This window comes from Pelobates fuscus, chromosome 5, assembly GCF_036172605.1.
Source record: "Pelobates fuscus isolate aPelFus1 chromosome 5, aPelFus1.pri, whole genome shotgun sequence".
NCBI classification, from domain to species: domain Eukaryota; kingdom Metazoa; phylum Chordata; class Amphibia; order Anura; family Pelobatidae; genus Pelobates; species Pelobates fuscus.
In genome coordinates this window covers 289246130-289268410 of record NC_086321.1, presented here as the reverse complement: position 1 = coordinate 289268410, position 22281 = coordinate 289246130, and the positions used below count along the sequence as shown (strand labels likewise).

The window sequence follows — 22281 nt, the reverse complement described above, 5'->3', positions numbered from 1 at the left end:
TAGCTAATCAGCCTTGCTGTATATACAGATAGTATGTGTTTATGTAAGGCGATCTGTCCTTGTCACATAGAAATAACCTACTGTGCACACAGTTGTGTATATTTACTTACATCTCAGAGTCTAAATGCCATTAATATCTAGGAATATTTTATAAGAGCATTAAGCTGCTTGGAACACTTCACATGATCTTAGAGCTGATAATCATTTTGCTGTGCTCACAGCAGTTGCCTGGAGATTAACTATTTTGAGAAACATTTGCACTCGCCGTCCTGAAAACTGTTGAGTCACTCAGTGCAATAATTCTGGTCAGATATCTGTAGGTAAACTAGCAGCACTGGAGAGCTTTGAACCCACATCACCCCAAGGCAACAGAGATATGTCTCACAAATGACAGCTTGCAAATGGAGGAGTAAGAGGTGCTGAGATCACGTATATACACAGTGGGAAGTCAAGGTAATAACACATTTTCCCATGCATTAGATACATTCCATACCAAATTCTTTCTTTAGACTGAAAACACCACTAAATGCAATCCTGTGCATCAGCCTTTTGAGATACGATCTCTAAAATGGAATCCTGGGGGCAATTTTTGATCAACTCGTTCAAAGCGACTATTATACTATAATGACTTTTTTTTAATTTATTTTTTTTACCCCTTGGTTCACGGTAGTACCGCACGTCACACTTGTTATACATTGATACAATTCCAGTGGAGGTCACTTCTCGTTGTCAGATACTAAAACATAGGTAGGTCTTAACGACTGTGACGTGAAAGAGAGACTGCCCCTCCCTATTTTTTTATTTTTTTTATCTGCTTCCCAAAATAGAGTTCTCCCTCATTCAAATAAGTGCTATTCGCCCTCCCTACGCCTCCTTTTTTTTTTATTATAACGAAGCACGAGGGGTTAAAGTCGTGGGAACTCCTGCTTTGCATATGAACATGGAATCGCAATGATTCACCGCTTTCAGCTTTAATTGGTATGGATGACAGTGCGGTATCAGTAACAGTAACAGAAGGAAGAGGCTGCTCTTGCTAAACCACATTAGTGCATTGAAAGTGAGCAGGATCAGATCTTCACAGGGTAATGGTGACCTAGTTTAGTTACAGGCTGGTTTGGGCAGTTTGTGAGAGCTTTAAATGTGGTTAAATAATGCAGAGAGACCTTGAAGTTACTGTGAGTGTTAAAGTCTTACTATATTTAATCATTGACTGCCTGTGAATTAATGTATCTTTACATGTTCTAGTAACTGTTACTGTGAACTATGGATTAAAACTGGCACTGTGTATTCTCTTGTATTCAACAGGATCTCGACTTGTGTGTGGATCTTTGTTTATTGTCTGACATCCAGCAATTTCAATTAGGAAACTGGAACTATCTGCAGAAATGGGGGCGAATTCAGATTTTAACGTAGTGTTCTCTACATGTGTGGTCACCAAACACAAAGTGATTGGATCTATCCTTATGCTTTTGTAAGTATTTTGTTTGTATTTAGTGTATCTTTGGTTATTACCAAGTGCCTCTCAGAGAATTTTCACTTTCTAAATCGTTTGCTATGTTCGGTAAATACATGACAGTCATTTAGAACATTCAAAGGCTTATTTACTAAATTCTTATTTGTAGCGAGTTAGAATATGAATTAAGGCCAAGATGACAAACTGTTCCTAAAAAAATAGTTTTTTTTTTTTTTTTTTTTTTATTTCAAACCTAATCTATTTGCCTACATTTTGTCATTCAGATTTAAACTTGTTACAGTTCAGAATTTCATGATTACCTTCTATATATTTGTACCAATTTAAAAAAAAATTGTTATTAAAATATTTGACCCATCTCTGCCTGTCATATTTCTCCTCTTTGTCTCACTATACATGAATTGTATAGTGGAATGCCATGACTTCATGATTATTATAATTATCATTTATATACCACCAACATATTATGCACCCCTTTGCAATTATAGAATGGGGATATTTGACAATAAGTAATTGACTTACAAAAGATGAAGGAGGTCCTAAGGCCAAAATAATCTAGCTTCAAAGATACTAGTTGGATATTAACAGTTTTTTTTTTTTTTTTTTTTTTGCTAGTTTGCCCTAAATTTTACATTCTCTTGTTACTTCTTGACAATTCTGAATGTAGTAAATATCCCTAACACTTCATTCAACTACACATATGCGGATTGTTAGGTTTTGTTTAACATTTAGTTTCTCAAGTTATCCAGAATATCCAGTGTTCATATTACACAATTATATATTTTTAACTATCTTAATGTTCTACAGTATACATTACCATCACCACCTAAAATTGATGAGTCACTCTCCTGGACTGCAGCTGTGACACATCTACACACTCAGACGCACATTCATTTTTGGGGCTTCCTTCCAAACAGCATCTAAATTATTTGACTGTATGTATTTCTTTAGTAGCTTGTGCCTATCAGCAGCTGCAGCCATTATTCTGTCCTTATCCCATGGGAGATGATTGATTGAGGCATGGTGGGAGACAAAAAGGGGGCAATTAGAATGGTGACAAGTCAACCACTGATAGCCTGGAACTGCTAGAGAACTGCAGCCCCTCTAGAGCCATACCTACAATCTGGTAGTGATTTTCAACAACTGCTGTATGAAGCCTTCCACATCATCAGGAATGTAATGTAAAGTAAAAGATAGATACAAAGCAGAGAAGTGTATTTTATAACAACATTTTGCCATCTCAACATTCTGGAGGAAAGCACCATACAAGTACTTGTATAGGAAGGTGGGGGGGGGGGAGTTATGGTAATTGTAGTGTCTCTTGAAAAGTGAATACTGTTGTTTACTGCTCTGGCAAAATCAGGATTTCTAAAGGAAAAACACTGTTTTATCTTTGTTTTTTAAATTTTATTTATTTTTTTAAAGCAATGGGATACTATTGACTGCCCTGATCACTATGACATTAATTTTACCAGGATTACTGGCATTATTATTTTATTTTCTTCTTCAGTGTGAAGCATCTAAACACTGGGGTTTGTATAGTTGTAATGCTGCTTCTCCCTGATATAACTTCAAAAAGTGTTATTTTATTAGTAGGTTTAGATTGGCATTTTCAAGCTTTTTTATTTTTTTTTATTTTTTATTTATCTTCCAGGACTTCTCAAACAATGTACACTTAGATGTTGTGAAATGAAGCTTAAAGAAAGAACAACTCGTGACTGGTCTGATTTTGTTGGCTCTTACAGTTTTTAACACAAAACTTTTCAGAGCAAGCATTTGGCCTTGCACAAGAACGATTTGTCAATTGCTAACATAAGACATTTCACCCTGATCCTGTCAATCAAGAAACAAAAATGAAGATCTATTCTGTTTGCCAAAGGAACATTTGGATCATTAACCAAAAGGCAAAATGAACTATCATTACATGTTTCATCTGCCAGTTAACTAAATTCTAAGATTGAGAATGTTATGTCCAAGGAGAAAAAAGCAAGCCAATATTAATGACTCTACGACCATCGCTGTTCCGTCTATGAAAGGACATGGCTACCTGGATTACACTATTGAAAACCATTCTTCCAAGTCCTTTGAAAAAATGGATGAGCTCAGAAGGAATAACCAGCTCTGTGATGTTCTTATAAAGGTTTCCCACAATGGTCAAGTGGAAGATTTCCATGTGCATAGAGTCGTACTTGCTTCATGCAGCTCCTTTTTCAGGGCCATGTTCACCAATAACTTTCGTGAGTGCAATGCCAGAGAAGTCACTATCAAAGATATTTGCCCATTTGTGATGCAACGCTTGATAGAATTTGCCTACACTTCCAGGATCACAGTTGGGGAGAAGTGCGTTTTACATGTACTCTTGGCAGCCATGAGGTATCACATGGAAGATGTAGCTAAAGCTTGCAGTGACTTCCTCGTTAAGAACCTAGATGCTAGCAATGTCATTGGAATTTCCAATTTTGCAGAGCAGATTGGGTGCACAGAGCTGTACAATAAAGGAAGAGAATATATCAGTATGCATTTCTGTGAGGTACGTTGATATAGTATACATTGTGGTTTCATTTTGAATCCCAAGGGATGGATATGCCTTGGTTAGAAAGATATTTATCTAGTCATATGTCTAATCCCTAACAGAAACATATACTGGCAGTCTAGAATTATAACATTGTTCAAAATAAAATAAATCTCTCAGGCCTTTGAGAAAACTATAAAATGTTAGATTTTTCAGCAGGCAAATCTGAGCTCTTTTGTATTGTTTTCAAATTTAACTGTAAATGGCTATTAAGGGTGGGGTCTTTTACAGTGAACTGTACAGGGAGCACACATGGTACTCCCATTTAAAAATAAATGTAAAAATTCCTGCTAAATTAGCCAAGACGTGACTATAGCAGAGTTTTTACAAATTGGCTATTTTGGCCTAAATTTTGTAATATAGGTTTCAGTTCTCGGCTTAGTAAATGAACTTGGTCATGTTTAAGGAAAGGATCCTAGAGCATAAAATGTAAATATACAATTTGTAATTCAGGGATTGCGGAAATTGGATTGCTGTCTCCATACTTTTACAAGATGCTAACAATTTATTATGCTAATCTTGTTTTTTTTTTTTTTTTTTTGTATTGTAACATGGTTTAGTATCAGCCTTCATGCTCTATCAGTTTTGTTTTGTTCTTTTAGAAAAAAAGCATTTTACATTGCACCTATTTATTATTAAAAATGGTTCTTTATGAATAACATTGTTCAAATTTTAGGTAACAAAGGAAGAAGAATTTTACAATTTAACGCATTGCCAACTATTAGATCTGGTCAACCAAGAAAACTTAAAAGTGCTGTGTGAGACAGAGGTTTACAATGCTTGTCTAAGGTGGATGCAGTGGGATTTGTGTAACCGAGCGCAGTATTTCCATGTCTTGCTCAATGCCGTTCGGATTTATGCACTGCCAGCAAAATTTTTAGCAGTACAACTACAGCACTGTCCGATTCTCAATAGAGAGATTTCTTGTAGAGTTTATCTGTCCAAGATTTTCCAGGAAATGTCTCTACATAAACCTCTTCCCAGTACAAGGCAGCGAGGCACCCAGTTAATTTATGTGGCAGGTGGATACCTCCAGGTCTCGCTCAACTCTATGAATGCTCATAATCCACAGACTGGAGAATGGATCAAACTTTCCAACATGTTGGGGCCAAGAAGTGGGCTTGGAGCCTGCATTGTTTTTGGTCTGTTTTACGCAGTTGGCGGGAGGAATCATTCTTCCATTGACAATACAGATTCAAATTCCTTAGATTGCTTCAATCCTGTAACAAACCAGTGGACTGCTAGAGCTCCGATGAATGTTGCCAGAAATCGTGTTGGCGTAGCTGCTTTAGATGGTTCTATTTATGCAGTTGGAGGCTCTTGTGGATCTGAACACCATAACAGTGTTGAAAGGTAAGTTGTAAAGGCCATGGCAAGTGTGATTGTATATTGTATTGTATTTTTGGGATGTGCCGCTGATTTTTTTGGTTTTAGGTCAAATCAACATGACTTCAAATTTTGGTAACTATTTTTGTGCTAGTAATTAGCAAAACTACAGAAAATAATTGTTTCTCTTCACAGAAAGACTAGCAGACAATACATTTATTTTTGTTGCTTTGTTGTCAATATTTGTTATTGCCCTTTGGCTCATTCAATAGGTATTATTTGCAACTTAAGATATTTGGGAATATAGAACATTTAGGAAGTGCCACTCTGGCACTATTTTTAATTTGAAAAACTCAAACTCCATTAACTGTGAATTACAATTGTAATTTTGGTGATTACATTAGGCTGTTTATTGTATTTGTTTTTATTATTTTATGTTTTGTTTTCCCATTTTCCCAAGAAAAATAATATTGCTCTTAAAATATTACTTATCACCACAACTCTCAGCCTTCAACCCCCCATAAATAACTAGGAGGCAAATGGCAAAGTGTTGTGGTAAGTAGCTTTCAGATAAAAGTTTTCCAGGCAGAGGGGAGGATTTTGTGTGGGAGTGTCTGTGTGTATTGTACGGATTGATTGGTTGTTTTGTAAAACCCTGTGGGCTGTACTATGTTTGTGGATTGGGAATAAAATACTGTATGTGCCAGTACAGTTAGATTCTGCTTGACCCTCAAAACGAAGTGTCGTCTCGTTATTGGGGGAATTGGATTGTATGCTGACTGCCAGGAGTGTAAACCTTTCGTATGGTTTTTCCTGTTCGGCTGCTTCCAGGGTTCGTGTGTTTCCTGTTCGGGAGTTGGGGATTCGTACAGTTTGGAGTTTGGGAGATGGGTGATTGCAGTAGCTGATGGTCTATCTGGAAGGGGATTATCGCCTAAACGGTTTTTATCCCCTTGTGAGCAAAACGGTCCGTTACACTTATCAAGTCTTAGGTTAGAGCAAAACAGATCAAGAGAGAATTAGAGCACTAAAGCTGGAAGAAAGGAGCAGACAGGTGGAGTACGTAAATAATTTCAATGACCTTCCAATTAAAACCAGATATTCCTCTAAACAAGGAAATGTGTCCATTAAACGCTTATAAATTAATCAATTGGTGATCAAAGCGGCTCTAATACACTCGTGTGGGGAAGGAGTATTCCCAGTATCAAAAAGTGCTATATAGGCTTTAAACCTATAGTGTAGTGGAGTGCTTATAAAAACAAAATCCCAAACATGCATTGTAGCTTATCCTTCTACAGTATAGGTCAACAAGGGATATATCAAAATGGAATATATGAAAGATAAAAATACAGAAAGAAAAATATAGTGTAGATGGTATTGAATATTTAGGTAAAGTGGTTAATAATGTGAACCACTCACATGGGCATGAGCCTGTAGGAACTGGCTCAGTAGATTGCACCTTTATGCTCTGAAAGACAGCATCACTTCTCCCTTTGGATAGGAATTGTAGTACTCCAAATATAAAGGAAGATGAAGAAAGACATACAGTATATATGGTATGGGGCTTATTCACTTAACATGTAGTTAAATGTTAAGCTAATAAAAATCTGGATCAATATTTACACTCAGTCCCAGTTGGTAGAGTTTTCTACTTGCCAAAATGTTTTTCACTTATATTTTAAAGCTTTCTCAGTCTTCCAATTAAATTTGAAGTATTACCTCAAGTCACAGGAAATACAAACATCTGTATAGAGCATATTTGATTAAAATATGAGGTTTAATTCTTAAACTATACATTACATACAAACATCAGTGTAAGTTTTTATAAAGAATGCTGACATATTTAAATCAGAGGGCAGAAAAAAGGGAACTATTTAAATCTCCTTCATCTGATACATCAAGACAGCACGTATTACTTTGTCCCATATATGTGTTTTCAGTAGGGGAGGTGAAAGTGACTGGTTTATAATATTGCTCCTATAATACTATCCTATAATGGAGTGGGATTCCAGTTCTTCTGTAATGTGGTGTGCTCTTCCCTAACCAGTCACAGCCTCGGTGTGGATAGCTTGATATTCTTTCAATGAAATCGAATCAGGTCTGGCCAAGGTGTGGACATTTGCCCATGTGAGGATGTGGAGACTGCATTGACAGAGGTGGATGGCTGTGGGAAGGAAATAAAATGAGCCTGCATAGTTGTAGCAGATAGAATTCCTGAAAGTAAATTACTCGCATTGATGTACACCGAAAACTTTTCACACTTGTTTATGAGGAAAACTTGCAACTCCAGAGCTCACAAAACGAAGTACACAATAAGATTATGAAATTTTTTTTTTCTCTGTTGAAATAAGACCGTAAAGTGTTGTTTTAAAGACTTAGACAAGTCAAAAGAAATGATCAGACAGAATTCCTCAAATCTCTCATAAGGGATTGTTGTTTAAGAAAAAATGCATTTTATGTATACAAGATTGACAACAAGAATATATCATTGCACTTTATTTGAAACCATGATTAGTATTGGAGACGTTCTGAGCTAAACTGCATAAAATATGCAAAATAGATCTGCTAAGTATATAAACAACATTTTCAATGCAGGTATTCCCTTTTGATGCAAACGCAACCACATTTGCAAATTGTTAATTTATGGTTAAGATCTAAACCTGTGAATACAGGGTCTATCAATTTAAGAGACTATAAGTCTAAGTTATTTATAAATGTTCTATCCCCTAAATGAACATCAAAAATAAACTCGTGGGCATTTAAAATGTAAAAATATATTTTTCGGGGGGCTGAGCCTGACTGCTATCGAGCATGGTTGCAGAGCTCTGCAAGCCTGGGCCCTTCTACCTGGCTAATATCCGCAAATCACCTATCCTAATTACTCTAATCGATACTACTCACCTACAGACACCACCTTAGGTAATGGGCAGAGGATGAAAGTCTAAACAACATGCCTCATCGATCGCCACGATCTTCCGATCCCAGACAGGGCATTCCAGCTCTCTGGGGACGGACCTCCATCCGACATGGACTCAGACACAATCTGCTTGTCTTGCACACTAAACACAAATGCACATCCATCCCGAAGAGAGGTCAAATCATTATTTTTGGACATGCCGAGGAACTCTGCAAAAACATTGCACCAGTCCGTTAAGGCCTAGCAAATCTCCTGGTTCGATCCCAGGGAGTGGAGGCCAAGGTGGATGAAGTTGTAGCAACAGTTAACACGCATGACTTCATGCTAACAGAACTACTTAACCCGTTAAGGACACATGACATGTGTGACATGTCATGATACCCTTTTATTCCAGAAGTTTGGTCCTTAAGGGGTTAAACAAACTAGAAAAGCTACAATTTCTAGGGAAATTGTGTGAAGTGTTCTTGCCTCCACCAGTAGTCTACAACTGGAGTGGGCAGAAATAACTGGGTGGAGTGGCTTGAGTAACTGTTGTGTGGTTAGAGTAGCTGGAGTAACTGTGGAAAGGTTGGAGTGTGGCTAACTCCCTCTACAGCAAGGGCAGAGTGGTTAAAAACAAACTGCTCCAAATTGCTCAATATGGATAATATATATGTGAGTTAATAGTAAGTGGTCTTGCTAACAGGAACTAATAGATTTCAAATAGGGCAGAGAAGAGCGGTTAAAAACTTACTGCTCCAAATTGCTCACTTCACTGGCGGTTGCCATCTTCAAACGGTCGTATTTTAAAAACTATAAATCCTAAAGCGACAAGCTTTATATTGTGAGAATCACAAGACCCAGACCTACATTTTGCATAGTTTGTCTCTGAAATATTAACGATGAAGGGAAAGTCACAGTTAGATATTGCCCTTCAAATTTTAGGTGGTAGAGTGGAGTTTCAATGAATGTCAATGGACGGCGTGAGTTGCAAACAAATGGTCATATTGTGAAACCTATCAGGACTATGGCTTAGCCATGGACATGTTTAGTGGCAGCAGGGATAGCTGAACGTTTTGATATAAGATTTGTGTAGGTGGGCTTGAAGATGAGGGAGTGGTGGCAGTTCAGAAATCATGTCCTGATCTTTCAGCTTTTGTCAGCTCCCACTCTAGTTTTGAAAATTTCGCCATTCATTCCTATGGGACCAATTTCGCCACAAAAGCGACGATATTCTGTGAACGTTCCACAAAGTAATAGAACGCCAATCGGGAACAATACGCATGTTTCGGTATATTACTGTCTATGTAGTTTAAAAACTGTGGGAGGAGTTAGGGTGGTAAATTTGGCTATAATAAGAAAAATAATATATATGTGAGATAACATTAAGTGGTCTTGCTATGCAAGAACACTAGAGATGTCGCGAACATAAAATTTTGCGAACGTGAATTTCCGCAAATGTTCGCGAACGGGCGAACCGCCATAGATTTCAATAGGCAGGTGAATTTTAAAACCCACAGGAACTCTTTCTGGCCACAATAGTGATGGAAAAGTTGTTTCAAGGGGACTAACAACTGGACTGTGGCATGCCGGAGGGGGATCCATGGCAAAACTCCCATGGAAAATTACATAGTTGATGCAGAGTCTGGTTTTAATCCATAAAGGGCATACATCACCTAACATTCCTAAATTGTTTGGAATAATGTGCTTTAAAACATCAGGTATGATATTGCATCGATCAGGTAGTGTAAGGGTTATGCCCGCTTCAGTGACAGACCAAACTCCCCATTTAATGCACCGCAAACAGTCCATTTGCACAACCGCAAACTCCCCATTTGCACAAGGTTGGATACCAAGCTAGCCATGTCCCGTTCCTTGTCCTCACTGATGTCATTGAAGGTCTCTTCCTCCACCCAGCCACCAAGGGTCCCCGAAAGGTGACAACAAGGTGGGATGCCTGCTGTGTTTGGTCTTCCACCTCCTCAAAGCCACCTACCTACTCTGACTCCTCTCCTTCAGACTCCTCACTCTGCGTTGCCTTTCTCTGCATTATTATAAGGTGTGTTAAGTAGTAATATTCCTATCAGGGGACGTGTATATGGCGATTTTAGGAACCGGGAGATAGAAAAAGATGCTTGGTTGGTCCTCCTACTTCAAATTTGGGGCACTGCGCGTGTAATCTAATGTGCCACCAGATAGGAGTGGTGTGTTAAGTAGTACTATTCTTATCAGTTTAATCCCTGTTACGTCCCCCTCATCAGGCCTTTTTTAGTCGAATGTATCGCCCACTGTCCATCCCTCATTCATCTTAATAAAGGTGAGGTAATCTAGACTTTTTTGACCTAGGCGACTTCTCTTCTCAGTGACAATAGCTCCTGCTGCACTGAAGGCCCTTTCTGACAGGACACTTGAAGCAGGGCAGGCCAGAAGTTCTATCGCAAATTGGGATAGCTCAGGCCACAGGTCAAGCCTGCACACCCAGTAGTGAAGGGGTTCATCGCTCCTCAGAGTGTCGATATCTGCAGGTAAGGCGAGGTAGTCTGCCACATGTCGGTCGAGTCGTTCTCTGAGGGTGGACCCCGAAGGGCTGTGGCGATGCGTAGGACTTAAAAAGCTCTGCATGTCCTCCATCAAAAACACGTCTGTAAAGCGTCCTGTCCTTGCCGGCGTGGTCGTGGGAGGAGGAGGATTACTTTCACCTCTTCACTGTTAGATTTCCGTTGTGCTGTGACATCACCCTTATACGCTGTGTAAAGCCTACTTTTTAATTTTATTTTGGAACTGCTGCATCCTTTCCGACTTGCGGTAATTCGGAAACATTTCAGGCACTTTCTGCTTATACCAGGGGTCTAGTAGCGTGGACACCCAGTACAGGTCGTTCTCCTTCAGCCTTTTTATACGAGGGTCCTTCAACAGGCACGACAGCATGAAAGACCCCATTTGCACAAGGTTGGATGCTGGGGGGGTGCCGTTGATGTGGAGCAAGACACAGCAGCAGAAGAGGACTCAGCCGAGGAGGTTATGGAAGAGGATGGAGTAGGAGGAGTAGAGGAGGTGGCAGCAGGCCTGCTTGCAAGTCGTGGCGGTGTCACCAACTCCTCTGCAGAGCCACGCATTCCATGCTTGGCAGCCGTCAGGTTTACCCAATGCACAGTGTAGGTGATATACCTGCCCTGACCATGCTTTGCAGACCAGGAATTAGTGGTCAGATGGACCCTTGCCCCAACACTGTGTGCCAGACATGCCATTACTTCCTTTTGCACAATCGAGTACAGCATGGGGATTGCCTTTTGTGCAAAGAAATTTCGGCCGGGTACCTTCCACTGCGGTGTCCCAGTAGCTACACATTTTTTGAATGCCTCAGACTCCACCAGCTTGTATGGTAAAAGCTGGCGGGCTAAGAGTTCAGACAAGCCAGCTGTCAGATGCCGGGCAAGGGGGTGACTTTGTGACATTGGCTTCTTACGCTCAAACATGTCCTTGACAGACACCTTACTGTGGGCAGATGAGCGGGAACTGCTCAAGGCGAGAGACGGAGTGGCGGATGGTTGAGAGGGGGCAAGGAGGACAGCAGTGGTTGACGTGGCTGAAGATGCTGGACCAGGAGGAGGATGGCGGCTTTGAGTTTGTGTGCTGCTTGTACTCATGCGTGTTTGTGATGTGCGATCACGTGTCTTCGCAAAGCAGTTGTACCTAGGTGGGTGTTGGACTTCCCATGACTCAGTTTCTTTTGGCACAGGTTGCAAATGGCATCGCTGTTATCAGAGGCAGACACGCAAAAAAAAATGCCACACTGCTGAGCTCTGCAATGACTGCATTCTGGTGGTGGCAACAGCATGCGTTGTTTGGCGTGCTGTCTGGCTGACCCCGGGTGCCGATGCATGCTGTCTGACTGTGCCACTAGCTCCTTACGACGACCTCCTCCTCTCTGTCTCCCCATCTGAACTTTCCCCCTGTTCTTCTTCTCTTCTAGCGGGCACCCACGTGACATCCACGGACGCATCGTCATCATCAACCGCTTCACTTGTATCTGACAACTCAGCAAAGGAAACAGCAGCGGGTACAACATCATCATCACACCGTACGTGTGTACGCTGCCTGACTGAGACATATCCCTGTTATCTACATCCTCTGGCAATAATGGTTGCACATCACTCATTTCTTCCAACTGATGTGTAAATAACTCTTACAGATCAAGTGAAGCGGCTGTGGTGCTAGTGTTGGTGGTGGCGGCAGGCGGGCGAGTGGTAACTTGAGAGGTGCCCGAAGCTAAGCTGGAGGAGGATGGTGCGTCAAGGTTCCGAGCGGAAGCTGTAGAAGATTGGGTGTCCTGTTTTAGCCAGTCAACTATGTTCTCAGAACTTTTAAAGTTCAGGGTACGTAGCCTCTGAACACTGGGCATTATTCTAGGGCCAAAAGGAACCACAGCACCACGACCACGACGGCCCCTGCGGGGTGGCCTGCCTCTGCCTGTCATTTTTTTTTTTTTCGATTCGTGGTACTATGCGTGCAAGCTACTGTGACAACAGATATGAGTGGCACTGGCAGAAGTTGGCAGAGTAGACGCTGTAGGCCTGACACACACGCTTGCAGACAACTAACTGCTATTCAATCTATTACAGTCAAAAGTTTTTTTTTTTGTTTTTTTTTTTTAAATGTACACTACTGTTACACCAGATATGAGTTGCACTGGTGTGGCACTGTGCCCTGGCAGGCCCTGAAACACACACGTGTGAAGGAAACTGACTGCTATTATTTCACAGTCAAAAAAGGTTGTTTTTTTAAATACAAGTTATTGTGACACCAGTGAGTGAGTGGTGGCACTGGGCAAGTGGGCACAGTATACGCTGTGAGCCTGACACACACGCTGGCAGGCAGGCAACTGCAATTATATTACACAGGAAAAAAAAAGCAGACTGATGTTCTAGCCCTAAAAAGGGCTTTTTGGGGTGCTGCCCTTACAGCAGAGATCAGATGAGTCCTTCAGGACAAGGAAACTGACTGCTATTATTTCACAGTCAAAAAAGGTTGTTTTTTTAAATGCAAGTTATTGTGACACCAGTGAGTGAGTGGTGGCACTGGGCAAGTGGGCACAGTATACGCTGTGAGCCTGACACACACGCTGGCAGGCAGGCAACTGCAATTAGATTACACAGGAAAAAAAAAGCAGACTGATGTTCTAGCCCTAAAAAGGGCTTTTTGGGGTGCTGTCCTTACAGCAGAGATCAGATGAGTCCTTCAGGACTGTAGTGGACACTGAATACACTAGCCTAGCTATCGATTTTCCCTATTAAATCAGCAGCAGCTACACTGTCCCTCCTCTCTCTAAGAATGCAGCTTCCGGGGTGGGCGGGGCCTGGCCAGCATGGCGGACGGACGTGCATGAAGTGAGCTCCCTGCATACAGCCTGCAAAGTGAGACCCACAGAGGGAATAATACCTTTGGAGGTTGCTCACTGAACACTTACCTGTTCCTGAACACCAGGGAGCTTACCCGATCACGTTTGTAGCAGCCAATGACTACGCACTGTCCTGCGGCCTATCTGCTCTGGGGGTTCTGTGGCAGGGAGAAGCGGCCGATCTCCCAGCCTGGAACTCTCATTGTGTCTGCACCTCATATCTACAGCCCCGTTTCCCCCTCCCCTGGACCGGTGGGGGTTATCCCGGTCCCCACCAGGGAAAGGCTAAAGTAACCCACAAGGCTAAATGGCCACTACTCACCCTGACAAAACGAGCCATCGTGTCACAGCTAAGATGGCCGCCACTCCGACAGAGCAATCAAGCCCACACTGGGAAGCTAAGTTCCATGCAGCCTTTGATGCTCTCTGTGCAGCCTTCTGGAATCGGATTGAATCAAGGCAGAGGGCTTTGCTACTCACCTCACTTAGGATGGAAGAGATCTCCAGAGATGCCCCAGCATTGTGCTCTCCTTCGGAACAGAGAGCCAGGGGGGATGGCACGCCAACCAGCCGCCCACGACTGAACAGGACCGATCCCAGAACCTCACAGGTTACTTATACTGAAGCTGGAGGGCTGGGGGGCAACCAGACATCTTCTTCCACAGTGGACTGGGCTCAGGAAGCAAGGGTGCTGATGCGCCAACCTGCTGACCCTCGTGGTCTGAGCGATCCTCTGGTGCACCCGGCAGGCGCTGGAAGCACTACTAAGCGGCACATGGATGCGAGTAGAGACGACCACTCTCTGAGGCATGTCAGAGGAATTGGCTAAAACATCTCTGCTGCTGAGAATCTAAAATGCCCTTGTTATGAGGTGTAGTCACTTGTCTAGCATTTAACAGCACTCACTAAGAGGTTATTTAGTCTACTTATTTCTAGTTTTGATATTCTGATTCACACATGTTGATCTATAACTGGTGGTATTAATCCCCTTACCCCTCTTCAGTTCAAGCATGTGTATTCAAACTTACGAACACTCTCAACATGTCTGACGATTTCCCTATGCCATGCTTTTCACTTATATCAAGACAAGTTTACCTAGCATGATTGTTTTATATTTTAAAAATGTGCAGTTCCTCTTGACATTTTGTTTCATAACTCTAAGTCTGTATTCCAACGTTTTGCATTGCACCATATGTCATTGTCACTACGTGTATGTTCACTGCACTTCAAAAAAAAGAATAAAAATAAAATAAAAAAGAATGCAGCTTCTGAATGAATCTAAAATGGATGCTGTCCAGGAGGTGGGAGGGTCTGGGAGGGAGGGTCTGCTGTTGATTGGCTGGAATGTGTCTGCTGACTGTGAGGTACAGGGTCAAAGTTTACTCAATGATGATGAATAGGGGGCGGACCGAACATCGCATATGTTCACCCACCGTGGCGAACGCGAACAAGCTATGTTCGCCAGGAACTATTCGCCAGCGAACTATTCGGGACATCTCTAAAATACACTTAATAAGACTCCTGGAAGACACACAGGAGGACATGTGCAACAGATCCAGAAGGAACAATGTAGGAGTCCTTCCACAAAGGAGTCCTTCCAGAAACTGTTGCACCTGAACTCCTACAGGCCACACTGATGGAAACATTTGGACATCTGCTCCCCAACTTGACACCTGAGGATCTCTGCATCGACAGAGCCCACTGGGCCTTACGAGTGGCAGCTGCATCCTCTCCGCAGCCAAGAGATGTAATGGTGTGGCCCTCCATTGTTAGCCACTAATGCTGTCCAGTTCATCCAAGACCTGGCACCAGGGGGCGTTGAATAAACACTAGGAGCTGCACTGCTGACTTGGGTATTTGCCCCACATAGGCTGCGTTATACATGAAGTCATCCATTTAAACTAACTATGCGCAAAAACAACCAGTATTACACCTTACTCAGAACCTCGGAGGTGGCAGCTTTTGCCGAAAAAAGGTGGGACTACTTCCTATACCAGACACCAGTGGCGTACACACCGGGGTCGCGACCCGGTATGTATGCCACTGGGCCAGCCTCTTCTCCTGGGGGGCCCAGGAGCCGGCCACCTCAGGGTCCCCCGAGGCTGGCCCTGCTGTCACCGGGCGGCCGGTCCTGCGGGCGCGCAAGGGAGCACTCTCCCCTGTGTGCTTCCTCTTCAGCTCCCTCGCGCACCGCACTGATACCGGAGCCGGAAGATGTCATCTTCCGGTGCCAGCATCAGTACGCGGCGCACGAGGGAGCTGAAGCAGAAACACTCAGGGGCGAGTGCTCCCTCGCGCGCCCGCAGGACCGGCCCCGGGTGATAGCAGTGTACCCCAGGTAATCCCCCAGCTCTCCCAAAGTTAAGGATGCTGGGGGGATTAAATTAAAAAAAAAGTGTGTGTGTCTGTTATTGAGTGTGTGTCTGCTAGTGAGTTTCACTGAGTGTGTCTGTTATTGAGTGTGTGTGTGCTAGTGAGTGTCAGTGTGTTACTGAGTGTGTTTGTGTGTGTGTCTGTTAGTGAGTGTTTGTCAGTGAGAGTGTATGTTTTGTAAGTGAGTATGTATGTCTGTCGCTGATTGTGTCTCTGTCAGTAAATGTGTGTGTCTGTTAGCTAGTGTGTATGCGTCTGTTCGTGACAGTGTGTGTCTTAAGCACTTAACTTTCTCCAGCGCCGGACTCCCTTGGCGCTGGGGATTCCTCCGCCTCTCAGCTCCGAATGCGCGCACGCATTCAAACGCCCATAGGAAAGCATTACTCAATGCTTTCCTATGGACGTTCAGTGTCTTCTCACTGTGATTTTCACAGTGAGAATCGCGGAAGCTCATCTAGCGGCTGTCAATGAGACAGCCACTAGAGGCTGAATTAACCCTCAGTGAAACATAGCAGTTTCTCTGAAACTGCTATGTTTTCAGCTGCAGGGTTAAAACTAGAGGGACCTGGCACCCAGACCACTTCATTGAGCTGATATGATCTGGGTGTTTGTAGTGGTCCTTTAAGTGTGTGCATCTGCATGCACTGGCGTACATAGCGCAGTCGCAGGGGTCGCAGCCCTGCAACCCCTGCGACCAGGTGTTCGCCGCCATGTGTTGTGGCCCCAGCCTGCGCAGAGTAAGCGGGGGGGCCCATGGATCAATTTTCGCACCGGGGCCCCATGGGTCATGTGTACGCCACTGCCAGACACGTCTCAGTCAGAGGGAAAACAGAGGCCTAGGATTGACCCCCTCTTGCAAGACACCTCACCCAAGCCGCCCAGAAACCGAGGAGGCCCATGCGGGCTTGCTCGCTCCGAACATCCCAGATGGCTGTCTAGTTTGGGGCCCCCGAGACGGATGAGTGCTCAGAATGCATTTTCTTTTTCCTTCCTTCCCTCCCTACTTGTACTGCATCATGTAATATCTTATATGTTAAGAGTTTCCAAATCTGCCATCAAGCCTGTTGCACTGCCACACCTACTGTGCCTTTGGGTGGGGGTGATGAATGGGTCTGACCCTTGGTTGGTGCCGGAGGCCATTCCCTGCACCATGAATGCATGGTTTGACAACCTACCATATCACCATACATATTGCGCCTCTGGGTGCAGATAATGGGCAGGATTGGCCCTTGGTCGTTAGTAGTGACCATTCCATGTATCACTAACTCGGCGTCTGCTTTTAGTACAGGATGATTCAATACTGCTTTATAATGATGTTTGGCCGGGGCTCTGATTTTCTCTAACATCTTTCAGGCTAGCATTCTCCCATTCCTGACCAGGAGGAGGAGATGAGGCCTCTGTGCACAAGATACAATGGGAATATGTAGTAACTACATCGACATTGCGTTGATCTCTCCAGTGTACGCTATTTGGGCGGGGCCTGGATGGTTGCCCAGATGGTCGTCCAGTTGGGTGCAGCGGGTGGGCGGGAGGAGGGGGGGGGGGGGGTCATATGACATTTCCTGGCTGCCCAGACATAAAAAGATGGGTTAAACTCTAACATCTTATCTTACGAATAAACCACCCCTCTCTCCATATGTGTCTCGCAAGAAAACGCCGCCTCCTTCTTCCCCTACCATCACCCACTCAATGGTGTGGGACAGAGTCAAAGACCAATATAAACTTTCTTCATATCTCTCCCCAATTATGCCCATATTACAGAACAAGATGTTAGTTAGTTCCCCAGGACCCACACCCAAACCCTCATTTTGAAGACCAAGACATCACGTGCTTTGGGCATCTTTAGTCCTAAACTGACAAAATAGCCTTCAACGACCTACTAGATGCATCCAAACTTACATTTGACCACTTCAAGTACTTACAGCTACTCAGCCTAGCCTCTCTCCCGATAGTCAACCCGGCCCGGGAAGACCCCGTTGACCATTCTCGACACTCAACACAAACCTGTCCACCATACATTGAGGCATGGGAACGAGACTTGGGCCCACACAAGGACTCCAGTAATTGGTCAGAAATTTGGGAAACCATCTCATCCCTTACAATCTGTGTTAACCACAAAGAACAAGCTACTACTCTTTCTAGGTTATATAATGCCCCCTAAACTGTTCAAGATGCACTAGACCCAGAATAACAATAATATCAGGAAGGATTTTTTGGGGGGTTGGAACCCATCTCCACTGCTGGTGGACGTGCCGGAAAGTCCACTCAGGATTTACAAGGACCGTTCTATGATCTTAGCAATCTTTGACAAACTCTACCCTTTAAACGCATAGGCCCTATGGCCAGGGCCGGACTGGCCCACCGGGATACCGGGAAATTTCCCGGTGGGCCGGTGCACTTGGGGCCGCACAGTGCAGCAGCCCTTCCTCTCCCCACACAGTACACACAGTCTTGTGGTTGTGGAGGTTTGATGAGCTGAGCAGCTCCAGATCGCACTGTACTGTATCCACTCACGAGCAGCAGGCACTCCAAAGTGAACTGTCAATGCTGCTCGCGAGTGAAGGATAAGGAGCAGGGAGGGAGGCAGTCCTGTGCCTGCCTGTCAGCCTTCACACACAGGAAGCATGTGACCCGGTAATCAGGCAGAGCAGGGCAGCCCACGCGGGTCCTCTGCCTTTTGCTTCCTGTGTGTAAAGTGCTGGCAGGCAGGGAGAGGACTGGGGCCAGACAGAGCTGCAGGCAGGCTGCTTCTCAGCCAGGAGCTGAGCGAGCACTGAGCAAGGTGGGCTCAGTGAGCTGTGGCACCCAGGTATTTAATGTTCATTTCCAGGATTCATAGGGTGTGTGTATATTTGAGTGTGTAATTGTGTGTGGGAGGTGTTTTTGAAGATATTATGTGAGTGTCATTATGGAATTCTGTATGTGTGAGTGTCAGTATGGGTCAATGTATGGATCAATGTATGTGTGAGTGTCAGTATGGGTCAATGTATGGATCAATGTTTGTGTGAGTGTCAGTATGGGTCAATGTATGGATCAATGAATGTGTGAGTGTCAGTATGGGTCAATGTATGGATCAATGTTTGTGTGAGTGTCAGTATGGGTCAATGTATGGATCAATGTTTGTGTGAGTGTCAGTATGGGTCAATGTATGGATCAATGTATGTGTGAGTGTCAGTATGGATCAATGTTTGTGTGAGTGTCAGTATGGGTCAATGTATGGCTCAATGTATGTGTGAGTGTCAGTATGGGTCAATGTATGGATCAATGTTTGTGTGAGTGTCAGTATGGGTCAATGTATGGATCAATGTTTGTGTGAGTGTCAGTATGGGTCAATGTATGGATCAATGTTTGTGTGAGTGTCAGTATGGATCAATGTTTGTGTGAGTGTCAGTATGGATTATTGTATGTGTGTGAGTATGGATCATTGTGCGCCAGTGTATGTGAGTGTGTGGGCATCAGTACGTGCCAGTGAGTATCCATTAATCAAAAATCTGTGTTTATGCTTGTGTTTTTTTTTTTGTTTTTTTTTTTAAATGACATGTTGAATTAAAAAAATATATATATAGCTTTGCTTTATCTGTTATTTGTGAAAGTATTCTGCATAGATACATATGCACAAATGGTATTATATCACTATATATATATATATATATATATATATATATATATATATGTGTGTGTGTGTATGTATATAAATTGCAAGCATAATTTTAATAATTATTATGTTTATAATATATAATATTTTCATGCATAATACACTTGGAAATTACACAAACACACATATATATATATATATATATATATATATATATATATATATATATATATGTAGACCCTGGAGGAGACAGCACCGCCCGCAGTACACAGCCTCACACGGCCTCCCACGTGCTGGCAGGTCCGCACCATGGGGCCCAGATTTTGCTGATGTGATCATATATATATATATACATATATAATGTATGAAGGGTTTGACATTTGCCAAAGGGTTATTACTAATCGTTTTAATTTTAAAAAGTGAAAATCTAAATTTCATAATTTAAACCAAAATAGCGGATTTGAAACAAAATTTTAACTTGGGTATAGTGACAGCTTGACTATTGTAGCCTAAATTTAGCAATTTACATTTTCATTCACAAAAATATTAGTTTAGTGGATAACCCTGCCTTTCTCTCAGTCGTTCATTCCCTGGTATCAAACTACATACAACGAAGAGTGCACTCATAGGACTGAGGACTAACCAAAATAAGATTACCGTATATACTCTAGTATAAGCCGAGTTTTTCAGCACATTTTTTGAAAAAAAAATCATGGTACAATACATTAGTTCAAATCACATACATATTAATTAAGGCTTAAAATAAACACTCACAAACAGGCACATAATTAGAAACTGTGAGCAAAGCGAGCACTTAAACCTTAATAGACCAAAAACAAATACAGCTGGGAATTGAGCCTGCAGATCCGTTGATAGCAAAGTTTGTCCAAACTTTCCAAGCCGCCCCCAAAATTCTCATATAAAGTGGAGAGAAAGAACTGTTGAACGGAGTGTTAAGAATTAGTGATGTACTGAACTGTTCGCCGGCGAATAGTTCCCGGCGAACATAGCGTGTTCGCGTTCGCCACGGCGGGTGAACACATGTGCGGTTCGATCCGCCCCCTATTCTAAACTTTGACCCTGTGCCTCACAGTCAGCAGACACATTCCAGCAAATCAGCAGCAGACCCTCCCTTCCAGACCCTCCCACCTCCTGTACAGCATCCATTTTAGATTCATTCAGAAGCTGCATTCTTAGATAGAGGAGGGAAAGTGTAGCTGCTGCTCATTTGATAGGGAAATGTATAGCTAGGCTAGTGTATTCAGTGTCCACTACAGTCCTGAAGGACTCATCTGATCTCTGCTGTAAGGACAGCACCCCAAAAAGCCCTTTTAGGGCTAGAACATCAGTCTGCTTTTTTTTTTTCTGTGTAATGTAATTGCAGTTGCCTGCCTGACAGCCTGTGTGTCAGGCTCACAGCATATACTGTGCCCACTTCCCCAGTGCCACCACTCACTCACTGGTGTCACAATAGCTTGCATTTAACAAAAAAAATAACTTTTTGGACTGTAATATAATAGCAGTCAGTTTCCTTCACGAGTGTGCGTTTCAGGGCCTGCCAGGGCACAGTGTCACACCAGTGCAACTCATATCTGGTGTAACAGTAGTGTACATTTTTTTTAAAAAAATACAATTTTGACTGTAATAGATTGAATAGCAGTTAGTTGTCTGCCAGCGTGTGTGTCAGGCTCACAGCATATACTGTGCCCACTCGCCCAGTGCCACCACTCATATCTGGTGTCACAACAGCTTGCATCTAAAAACCCAAAAACTTTTTTCACTGTTATAGATTGAATAGCAGTTACTTGTCTTCAAGTGGGTGTGTCAGGCCTACAGCGTGTACTCTGCCAACCTCTGCAAGTGCACATTGCCACTCATATCTGGTTTTACAACAGCGTGCATTTAAAACCAAAAAACTTTTTTCACTGTTATAGATTGAATAGCAGTTACTTGTCTTCAAGCGGGTGTGTCAGGCCTACAGTGTGTACTCTGCCAACCTCTGCCAGTGCACATTGCCACTCAAATCTGGTCTCACAGTAGCTTGCACGCATAGTACCACTAATCCAAAAAAAAAAATGACAGGGCACAGTGCCACACCAGTGCAACTCATATCTGGTGTAACAGTAGTGTACATTTAAAAAATAAAAAATAAAAAAAACTTTTGACTGTAATAGATTGAATAGCAGTTAGTTGTCTGCAAGCGTGTGTGTCAGGCCTACAGCGTCTACTCTGCCAACTTCTGCCAGTGCCACTCATATCTGTTGTCACAGTAGCTTGCACGCATAGTACCACGAATCGAAAAAAAAAAAATGACAGGCAGAGGCAGGCCACCCCGCAGGGGCCGTCGTGGTCGTGGTGCTGTGATTCCCTTTTGCCCTAGAATAATGCCCAGTGTTCAGAGGCCACGCACCATGAACTTGAAAAGTTCTGAGGACATAGTTGACTGGCTAACACAGGACACCCAATCTTCTACAGCTTCCGCTCGGAGCCTTGACGCACCATCCTCCTCCAGCTTGGCTTCAGGCACCTCTCAAGATACCACTCACCCGCCAGCCGCCACCACCAACACTAGCACCACAGCCGCTTCACTTTATCTGTCAGAGGAGTTATTTACACATCCGTTTGAAGAAACGAGTGATGCACAACCATT

At 43.1% G+C, this 22281-nt stretch overlaps 1 protein-coding gene across 1 annotated transcript in view; it reads left to right on the top strand.

Annotated features, from left to right (window-relative positions):
• Nucleotides 1-344: 344 nt before the first annotated feature.
• Nucleotides 345-22281, top strand: part of LOC134612860 (kelch-like ECH-associated protein 1A) — a 34223-nt gene continuing 12286 nt past the window's right edge. The window contains exons 1-4 of the mRNA XM_063457314.1: nt 345-453; nt 1306-1471; nt 3126-4001; nt 4720-5396. Of these exons, the coding sequence (XP_063313384.1) occupies nt 3435-4001; nt 4720-5396 (1244 nt within the window). The 5' untranslated portion in view covers nt 345-453; nt 1306-1471; nt 3126-3434. The remainder of the gene's footprint in view (nt 454-1305; nt 1472-3125; nt 4002-4719; nt 5397-22281) is intronic.